Source organism: Hydractinia symbiolongicarpus, chromosome 11 (assembly GCF_029227915.1).
Source record: "Hydractinia symbiolongicarpus strain clone_291-10 chromosome 11, HSymV2.1, whole genome shotgun sequence".
NCBI lineage: Eukaryota > Metazoa > Cnidaria > Hydrozoa > Anthoathecata > Hydractiniidae > Hydractinia > Hydractinia symbiolongicarpus.
Genome location: NC_079885.1, coordinates 27,064,355 through 27,075,695, shown reverse-complemented (window position 1 = coordinate 27,075,695; position 11,341 = coordinate 27,064,355). Strand labels below are relative to the sequence as shown.

At 36.6% G+C, this 11,341-nt stretch overlaps 1 protein-coding gene across 1 annotated transcript; it reads right to left on the bottom strand.

Annotated features, from left to right (window-relative positions):
• Positions 1-9,327: 9,327 nt before the first annotated feature.
• Positions 9,328-10,803, bottom strand: LOC130613632 (uncharacterized). The gene is made up of 2 exons (XM_057434947.1): positions 10,375-10,803; positions 9,328-10,278 (listed from the first exon to the last, which is right to left on the bottom strand). The coding sequence occupies exons 1-2, from the start codon at positions 10,801-10,803 to the stop codon at positions 9,328-9,330; spliced, it is 1,380 nt and encodes a 459-aa protein (XP_057290930.1).
• Positions 10,804-11,341: the final 538 nt, after the last annotated feature.

The following is an 11,341-nucleotide window of genomic DNA, read 5'->3' as shown; positions in this document are numbered from 1 at the left end:
CTCTGACCATGCCTTGAATATGCCATTTTTGATACTGCAATTTTATGGAATATAAAAAAATCTTCAGGCACTGACACAATATAGCTTGTCATTCTGCAACTAATTTTACTCACACTTGTTAAATTACGCAACCCTTCATCAAATTTACATTGCATATTCCTCAAAATTTCAAGTTATGGTGCTACTTGGTGAAGATAAGTTTGGCTTTCTACTAAAAGCTTGATGGTTTTCATGGTCTACTCCTGCATTGTACCTATAGTAATATATCTAAGTAAAAGAAGATAAAAAAACCTTTTCTTTTTGATCACACAATTTGTGAATTTAGCTTTCAGTTAGAGTGTGGTCTTTTCTCTGGATCCGCGCATAATGTTTTTCAGATTGTTTTCACAAAGTTACTTACTTTAAAGTGAAATCATTACATTATTTTTTTCTTTTCTCTATTATCATAATTTTTAATTTAGTGTAAAAATGTTAGTACAGATCATTATGTACAAATTTTACTTGGCCCAGCCTTCGAATTTTACTTCGGCAAATGCCAAAGTATTGGCAGTTGTAAGGCTATAAGGCAAAACTATTACCAAAACATAAAATTGATTGTTGACTGTTGTAGTTTCCCTTTTTTATGAATATATATTCAAGTTTTTCATACTTCTAACTGATTTTTTTGCAAATTTCCATCCCCCCTCCCCGCAATTCAAGGTTAAGGGTAGCAGCTGCCTGCGCTGAGCGAGTCTCCAGTAAGGCAACATTGATACAGGGGGGGGGGGATGGAGAACCCTTATTTTGACTTATTTTTGACGTTGCTCAACATATTTTGTGGCGGGTTGTTCCACCACAATGACAAAAAACTTCTCATTTCCCACTTCGATATTATATATTTTTCAGAGACATTTGCCAAAGCTTTTCAGCGCTTTTGACTATTGTCTTTGGCAGTATTATTGACAGGTAAATATATTCTTGGTATTGTTCTTGATTATCGTGCTTCTTAAATTGGAGAAAAACTTTGTAACCAGGGCTTCTGGAATAACATCCTCACCCAGCAAACAAAATAATATACAATACTCTTCTCTTCAAAGACGACAACGAAATCAGTAAAGATACAATCAAGACACCTTACTTTCAAAGATTCAAACATCCTTTATGGATGATTCCATACATTTCAAAACAAAAAATAGCAAATGCCTTCTCCCCCAGCTTTTTTTGGAACAGAAAGTGGCACAATTTCTTTCTTTATAACAAAAAGTACCTGAAACACACACACGCACACTATTGGAGTCCTTTGTTTACTGGTTTTGTTAGTGATACAGTTTCCTAGAGTACGAACTATGTAAAAACACACATTCCGGAAAGAAAACAAAATGTATAAACAAGAAAATGATGTGCATATTACCGATCGCAAAGGAGAAGCGGTGTTTGTATGTGTCGAAACAAAATTTATTATACTTCATGAATTATTAAAGAACAGTTAAAATAAGAGATCAATTTGCACTTTTTTTCTGCACTTTGTGAAGGTAGTGCTTATAAATAGTCATTGACGATGACCTGAGCAGAAACCAAACCATCACGCATTCGCAATTGAATTATTCCCTTTTTCTTCATTCTCTAGATCATGATCCTGAAACAAGATCATGATGATTAAACCTGCAAGGTAACTACTAGCTAGCTTAATTTTTTTGGTCACTTTTGAAACTTGTGTGCCTTCTTATTCTAGAAAATTAGTTTCTAAAAAGAAGAAAATAACATGGATCAAATATCCCAAAGTCCTGAATTTGCTCCCAATGTAAAACAAAATGCATCTTAATAACTGGTTACATATCTATCATACTTTACTTTAAAACAATTTTGATGGTATTCTAACACAAAAGGAGAAAATATTAACTCATTCTTACATCAATGACATCAATTAGAATGCATTTAAAAATGTGCTTATAGCTCATTAAGGTAAGGGGATACGAGGGACATTTTCATGCGCGCTATGCAACATGTCCCATAGCATGCGCATGAAAATGTTTCTCGTGATGCCACTTCCGATTGGCTTCAGAATGGTCTTATGAAAAACTTTGATTTAAATGTCCCTACTTCTGAAGTATAAATGTGGAAGGAGTGTAAAGTTTTTTCAAGGTTATCGGAGCTTTACGCACCGTTGAAGTTACTAACCAGATATTATAATTTTTGTAGTATACTACAAAAGTACATCCTTACTATCCCATAACGCAAGATTTGTCTAATGAAAGTCAATTAAAATTGTCTTTTCCTCATCAGATAGCTTTGTCTTTCCATCCGACATTTTTGCTTTCTCTTCTATTTTCTTTCTTCACTAATGTTCGACTCAAAAAAAGCAATGTTTTTTGCAATTTCATTGGTCAATTACGCTACATAGTTGAAGGCGACACGAGCAACATTTGCTATGCAACAAAATGTTCATCAAATTTTGTCCCTGGAGCACAGGCACAAAATAGAGTCAGATATATTTTGTCCTCAAAGTTGTGGAGCAAAATTATTGCTTTATGCAACATTTTTTTGCTCTATTGCAGTACAAAGTAGATATGGGACACGAGCCATTTTTGTCATGAGCATGCCATAAAGCAATGTTGCATAGCACGCACATGAAAATGTCACTCAAGCACATGATAATTTTTCTAATTTTATTTTAAATTGTCAAGAAAACATAATTATAACCTTCAAAGAACTAACACATTAACCTAACATAAAGACAATTTTGTACCACCTAAAATTGCAGTTTTTCACATTATAGTAGATGAAAAATGACATGCTTATTTTAAACTGAAAATGCTTAAATGAATTACTTGTTAAAGTTCGAGACGATATGCGATGGTTGTCTGGCTTGCCGCCGCTGAGTTCCGAGTCTACCTTTCTAAGGGGCGGTTTCTTCGTCAGCCCAAGCATTACAATACGATTGCTCAAGTGTTCATGTCTAAGGTCAGAAAGCTTTTTTGTTTCCAGGTTTGCTGCTTTTCATTCTTTGCCACAGCCTTTCTAAGGGCTGGGTTCCAGATACCACCCCGGCTGTTTCTGTCACAAGCAGTCTACCGTGAACCTAGTGTTTGCTCACTCTTCACACTCTTATAAGAAACATAGCAAGGGGGTTCGACTATGTCCTGTCTTTGGGTGCGACGACCCCACTTTTTACCCCAGTCCAGTAGGGAGGCCAAGTTTGCTCACTTGGTCTACAGGGTTAACGATCCTGCTGTACCCATAGTTATTCTTGTAAGAAGCTCCGCAAGGGGTGTGAAATTTCTCTTTCATGTCTTCGTGGTTTTACGCCCACGCATATCACCCCAGTAACTTCAGGCTGGTCCTGACCAAGGCTGGTCCTAAGCATCAATCACCTGTGTAAGGCTGAGTGTTGGGATCCCGTAACCCCTGTAAAGCTACAGCTAGGTTCACAAGTTCTGGCGCATAGGTAGTTGTTTGCCCCCTTTTATTAGTTTTTTTTATTTGTATATATATACGTTTTATGTCAATATATGTTTGTTTGTTTGTTTTGTTGTTGCAATATTTGTATTGTCCACAGGGTTGCTTTTTCAATTAAATCGGTTGTACAGACCATCCTTGTAAAAGAGAGATCTTGCTTTGCATAGAGATTTTTAGAGGGTTTAACCTCTAGCACTTAAAATAAGAGTCATTGACTAGTCGAATTACTACAGCTTGCTGTTTTGTTATCTCATAATCTACCTTTTTTAGCCCTGGGCTCTATGTCAGTAGGTAAAAGCAACAACTCAATTGTAGTTGTTGACTCTTCTTTTTCCAACGTTTAACAAAAGTTATTGGTTTTGGCGGATGGTGTCAATGAATGTGGCTGGTGTCTTGCAGGAGGCAGGGGATGCTTACTCAAGGGCCCGCACCAGATCCCAAGTATGATTGAATTTCACCAATCCTCATGTTTCCACATTCATAGCTGTTTGTTTCAGTACAGGCGAAATCCATGAGCTTTTCGATCATCCCTGTAAAGGGGAGAATACAGAAGTTTTCCAGTGGCTTCTTATTCTTTGGAGAGAAACCTCCTTTTTTCATAAACATCTCTGTCTTAAAAGGTTAGTTATATCTGCATTGCGATGTAGTTACTCCTATTCTCCTCTACACACTGCATATACACCCCGTAAACAAAAAATTGTAGCAATCATAGATATACATTTATTGAGATACTACACTTAAGAATTGGTAAAATATTACTACAGAATTCCTGACAGTAAAGCTATATATATTTAGAATAACAGATTAACAAATTATCAAAAAGTTTAATAATTCTTAACTTTTGGAAAAAAAATCATTTTATCATCTAGCATGTATATTTATTGTTCTGCATGCTCCTTGCAGGAAGTTTGTGTGATAATCTGTCGAAGAGTGGTATAAATACGACAATGTAAATCGGTGGCCTGTGGATGAATCTACGGGTTTGCCCGTTCTTTTTATACTGCATTGCGAACGTCTCGCTACTTGCAGTACCAGTTTGCGCGACAGACAGACAAACGTATACGGGTATTATAATATAGACTAGCCGGGAAACCCGGCGTCGAAACGCCGGGTTAAGCGATTAGGAAGTATGTAGAATAAAAAAAATTCACATAAAACCTTACATAAAACAGGCCTTTAATGTCTCAGGTAGTAACTCATTTTTGATATTATCTACAAAAAAAAAGGAACAGATCAACATTTATGCAGATACAAAATTGATAGGTTCAGGCTTGCTGGTCCCCCGAACATTTATGATGTTCGTATTAGCTGCTTCCCACAGGGGTATCAGTTTAGCCAAAAGGTTATCCAGAGAATAAAGTATTGGATAATCTTTAACCTCATTGTAGCCAGATTTGAACCAAATTATTAAGAATTTAACATTACAACTGTACAATTTAAGAGAAAATGGTAATCATGAAGCAATTTAATGGTTAAATGAAGCTATGTGCAAACATATACAATGGTACTCATGTAAAGGGGGCAAAATGAAGAATACAGTGGCTGGCTAATAGTGAATAAATAAAAAACTCTCTATATTATGAAAAAAGCGAACTAAAATAGCTATAACCGTAATATAGCGGTACTATAATAACAACTTAACGGTATATAAAAAAAATACGCTAATAGGCAGCAAACAGAGTTTCTTAATTTTTGACAAAAGTTTTTTAAGGATCAATTTCTAAATAAATTATAAATATTAAAAAAAAAATCGATACTAACTATGCATCAGGACTATATACAAACACTATTACTTTATCTGCAAAATATTGATGATAGTGGCATATTAATGACTAAAACTAAATACTGAGAAAATTAACTTTAATGCGAAACTAAGAAAAAGCAGACAAAACTGGGAAAATTATGGAACTATAAATGGAACTATAAAATAATCAAAGGCAAATAAAATTGAAACACGAGTAATATCGACCACACTGACACACAGGGGAGTGAAATATTTGAAAATCAATTAAAGGATTTAAAGTATATATCAAAGTGGGTACCGATTAACGGTATTCCACCTTGATGGAACACATTCCCTGTTGTATCAGGATCGATTTCACCCCTTCTTCGTGAGTAGGTTGCCCAGGCCTCTCCCGCCAGCGGAAGTCCTCGGGGTCCCTGCCCCCGAGGCGACGCCACACAAGGTATGACGCCCTTGACCTGGGCCCTGGGTTTCTTCTACGATACCGCATGTATGCTTTGTAAAAAAGATCCTAAAATACGGAAAAGAATATACTATATAAAACTCAACATAAATATATAAATGTAAGACTAAATTTTTTCAATGCAATAATGTGATGAGAATATGTAAGAGAATTAGAACTTATAGACGATGGTAATAAAAGTGGACCTTACATTACTAAGGTTTTTTGACTTATGCAGCTGTTGTTGTCGTTGTTGCTGTTGTTGTTGTTGTTGTTGCAAATGTTGCTGTTGTAACTGCTGTTGCTAGTGGTTCTGTTACTGATGTTGTACTTGCTGTTGTTGTTGTTGTTGATTCGCCTGCAGACGATACTCCTGCTGAAGCAGCAGTGTTTTTACTTAAAAACTTTTCAAATCGTGACATTTTTAGTGTGCCTAAAAAGAAATTACTATTTAAATAAAGTTGCATAAATATAAGGAAGATGTAATTTGCACAACTGAATATACTTGTACAGTTACATAAATATTGATTGCCGTAAGTAAAGGGAGACAATATACAAAAAAAATACCCATAAAGGGGGATTTTTACGAAGCGAATTGAACGACGAATTGTATCTGAGCATGCGCAGTTTTGATTTTGGATCGAAATATTCGCTTCGTTGAAAAGTAGAAACAGTTCCTACTTTTCGCGGCTAAAGATTTCGGTGTTAGTTTTTGACCAATCAGAACGGGGTTAACTAATGTAAACAATGAATTTGGCCCCTAATTTATTTTGTCGTGAAAATTAAAAAGCGAATTCGCTGTTTAATTCGCTTCGTGAAAATCCCTCTTTAGGCAACCCTGGCTTTCAGTTTGTGAACTTTAACTGGACTTTAAGAAAGTGAATTTAGTTGAATAAATTGCTTTAAATTAGGAAGGGCTACAAAGTTTATTTTATTCACCTTAAAATTAAAATTCTGTTTATACAATTATATAAGTTCAAATAATTGTTTATTTATAAATCCAGCTAAAATTGACGTAACGGGGTGCACCGCGACAATGTAAGCCATTGGATTTCGCACCCTACCTATGAGAGAAAAAAACATACATTTTCACAATAAAATGTGAGGCAAACTCTCACAGGCAGTGGACAACAATATTTTACAGTGTAGGAGATAGAGGTTCTTTTAAGAGGATATACAATTTAATTTAGCAACACCGCGTGCGACAACTGTGTGCGACAAAGATCAAGTAGACGCGGCACTTATTCAGGCAGAAACACACACTTTAATCATTGAAGTTGAGAAACTATCTCCGGTTAAAGCTAGAGACAGAACATGCTAAAACTGTCAACACACCTATGAAGACATGAGAACACCTGAAACCCATCATATAATGGTCACGTAGGCAATACACAACTTTGATAAGCACCAAATCAAAATTGTAAGTTGCTTATTAAAACTATGTTATTGCAGGGTTTATGTTACATACGACATGTAACACTAACCAATACTTGAAATCTTAGTGTTGCATAAAAGCGAAACATGAAAAATTATAATACTTGTGGAAAAACAATATTTTTTGTAAAACACCTAACCTTGCTTAAAAGTATTAACAACCTGTACTTTAACTGCTTGAAATGAACGAGCACGTGAAAATGCAACATAAAGTTGGCCATGACTAAAGCAAGGTCTACGTAAAAATATTCCAACTATCTCAAAAGTTTGGCCTTGACTTTTATTTATAGCCAATGCGTAAAACAATCTTAAAGGAAACTGGGTGCGTTTAAATTGAAAGGGTAGATTTGTATCATTTGGACAGAGGGACACTCTCGGAATTAACACACCATCACCTCTACTAATCCCAGTAAGAATTTCACAATCAATGCCATTTACACGCAGATTACGAACCATTAACCTTGTACCATAACAAAGACCGTCTTTAAGGGACAGATTTCTCAACAACATTACAACAGATCCAACTTTGACATTTAATTGATGTGGTGGCATACCACTTGGAGTTAAGGAATTAATATACTCCATGGGATATAAATCAATTTCTTCTTGATCATCCGAAACAACAGAGTCGATACTGTAATATGTACCAGGAATCTGATTCAAAATTTGTTCATTTATTTCCAACGCTTCTTCGTTTTTTGGGGTTAACATGACACAACGTGAAAATTCCACATCATCTAATTCACTAAAGATAGAAGAAACGACATTTTCATTAGGTTGCAGAACACATTCATGGGGAATTTCAATACAACCTTGATTTGGATCATCTGGTTTTTGTGGCACCTGACCACTACCAAGGTTTAAAAGAAATACAGCAAAGACTTGCTCTCCTTCCCCAGCTCTCATGTTCGTGTGGAGGTGGAAAATTTGAGTCAAGGGCCAGAGTTCCGAGCTTTTTAAACAAACTTCTACAATCTGTGTAGGTCCAGCTCTTCTGACGACAGAGAGTACTTGACGAAAATCTCCTCCTAAAAGAATAACTTTACCTGCAAAGGGAATTTCACTATTACATATATCCCTAAACATTTTGTCAATAGCTTCCAAAGCATATTTAGGTATCATGCTTGCTTCATCAAATATAATGATGTCCTGTCTTCTTAAAAATGCTGCATGTTCACTATTGGGTTTGATATTACATGTACAGCCATCTAAAACAGGGCCTGGTAACTTGAAAAGAGAGTGGACAGTCTTACCATTTTGCAATAATGTAGCAGCAATACCTGTCCAGACACAAGTAGCAACACACATATTTCTCGCAATAACTTTCTTAATAATGTAATTATATGTAAAAGTTTTACCTGTGCCACCTGACCCATCTAGGAAGAAAATATTGGCAACAATAATTATATTATTGATGACGGCATTTATAATAGAATCAGCTACATGAACCTGCTCAGCATTTAACAAAGGCCTGATATTTACAGCCGCCTGCCTCATTTCTTCAGCATTTGGCAAATCATCAAGCAAAGTAAAGCAGGAAGACCAAAATCAGTAAGACGCTTACCAAGTTGCTGAATAACCCCTTTAATTTTACCTAGCACCATTTGTTCTGCCTGTACTTCAGGGTGGTGACGTAAGTAATCCTCCATCATTGCAGCACGGAAGGTTTCCCACAATTCATGTGGGAAACCTTCACCGTGAATCAATTTAAAAGAAAAGGCTTTCCTTATTTTAGACGGAGAAGCTTATTCCACCAACTCGTTCATGGTGCGAATTCAAAGATCATCAACAGCTAACAATCCTCGTGCTAAGCATGCATCCCTAAAAGAATCATAAACATTTTCTTCGAAATGTCTTAAGTTGTCAAAAGACGTAGCACCAGGGACATGCAATAAAAGGACGCGCAAAATATACCTTTTACCCTCGCGGATACTGGCATTATACATTCTACTTACTATCCTTTCAGCACCGCGTTGCCTAACTACCCACCGTTTTTGTTGTTGGGTATTCCGAAAAACAAAGTGGTAAGGTATCTCAGTGTACAAAAATCGTTGCGCATGCTGGTTCTGCTGATTCAATTGAAACCAGTCTGTTAACATCGTTTTAGAATTTTCACCCCTGTCAGCAGCACCAGCCTCGTTGCCTTCCCTAAAAAACACTTGTTGGTGATTTGAAAGGTAAACGGGAAGTCTTATGATGGAATGACTCTGAGTATGCATGGGAAATTCTCAGAGGCGCCAAGTTGCTTCAGGTGCAGATACATATCTAGCATCTAAGAATGTTGTTGCTCATCATAATCGATGCACTCACTGATTTCTATGTGTGCAGTATCATAACCTTTATAAATATATTTATACAAATACTTAACACTTTTAATTGACACACATGCTTCTAAGTTGATATGTGCCATATATTTTTTACAAAGGAAAAGGTTATAAGGCACAACCCACCTATTATCAACATCAAAGTTTCGAATTCTTACCGTTCTTCCATTATCAGCGCGATGGTACATGGGATAACCGTCTACATTGATTACAGTTCCGTCATTAAATTGCTTAGGAAAATGCTTATTACACTCACCCTCTTTCATGAATGGAGATCTATTATTAAGGTGGCAACATGGCCCATGGATCATACATGACTTTGTTATATCATACAGTTCAGCATCTTGGTTTTGATCCGGAATCTGTGCACAAATTAATGAGTCAATATCATCAGCATTTCGTAATTTAAACTCATTGTGTAGATGCAAAAGCATATGAACATGCGGTAAACCACTTTCCTGAAATTCAATAACATCTACATGTGCACACAGAACACCTAATACACCGTCTTTTAAGTCTTTTTTTAATGCAAGTAATTTTAATTTAAACACCCTTGCAACCAAATCTGGTCTATCGGAAGCAGATTGACCAGGTAACAAATTAATAACAATTTCTGGCCATTTTGGATTGCAAGTAAAAGTCAAGAACAAATCTGGCTTACCTTTCTTTGAAACCAATGCCATTGCATCAAGGTACAACTGATGCATGTTACGGGGTGAGCCAGAAAATGTAGAAGGCAAGACAACAACATTACCTGCTTGTAAGTTATGTTGATCTGCAGCATTTTGGAGGTAATCCAGAAGACCTTGGTAGGAGTCTGCTCGAAGCTGGTTTTGATTTTGGCGAATAAATGCAAGCTGTTGACCTTCAACTTTAACATATGCATCTACTAAATATTGCTGAAACAATTTACCTGCTAGATGAAGGGCAGAACATTCTCGCCTAATAGCACTGCTGTAAATCTAATATTCCAACTGGGTTAGCCTATTTCTAACTCCAGTTGCATGCTCCCTGGCGTGGGCCATGTTTGGGTCCCAACCCGGCCCACCACGTGGAAATAAAATAGGATACATCATAGAATCAATATTGCATGATGTATAAGGAATTTGCTGCAAAGGTTGATTACGTGGATAAACAACGATATCTTTTGCAGCAGGAGGTGCCCAATGTTTACCAACGAAGATTGCAGCGACTTCCTCATGCAAGGGGGCATTATACCTTCTGCGATCATTACCCTCGCGCATTACCATACTTACAACAGAAGGCTGTCTGTTTTCTGCTGCTGCTCTGGCTGTTTCTTCACGTTCTACTTCAGCCATATTTTTATAAGCTGCAGCATATGGAGAATCCCTGTTAAGAACATCTTGAATTATCTGCATTGTTTCGTGATTACAATGAGCATTTCTTGGATTCTCAATACGCATGTTTAAGGCAGCTCTGCAGCTTCTACAATATACAATTGGCTAAAATTAGTTAATTCATTCTGAGCAGGTAATAAAGCACCATACCTGTGAAATAATTGACCACATATTCTAAAACAGGGGGTCCACGACCTGGCGATGGTCGAATGTTTGCTAACAAAGAAGCAAAACTAAATGCATTATTGTATACTCTGATATACTTACGAAACTGTTTAGCTTGGGCAGAGTCGTTGCTTAACAATTCACGTATTTCAGCAGGAAATTATAATATGGAACGCAGGGCCACTTTGCCATTGTGACAACACTTAAAATGATTTTCATTATTAAGTTTAATAGCTGCACAATGCTGACATACTATATTAAACTCACCTGCAGAATGTGTAGGAGGTAAAACATTGTTAATCCTAGCTAAATTTACGAAACGTGGAGCCCTAGCTACTCGATGACGCAAAACATCCGCTCTACGTCTTATTACAGCTTGCTGGGGTAATTCATTGGCTCTATTCACACGATGACGTTGTGCATCGACCTGTTGACGTAC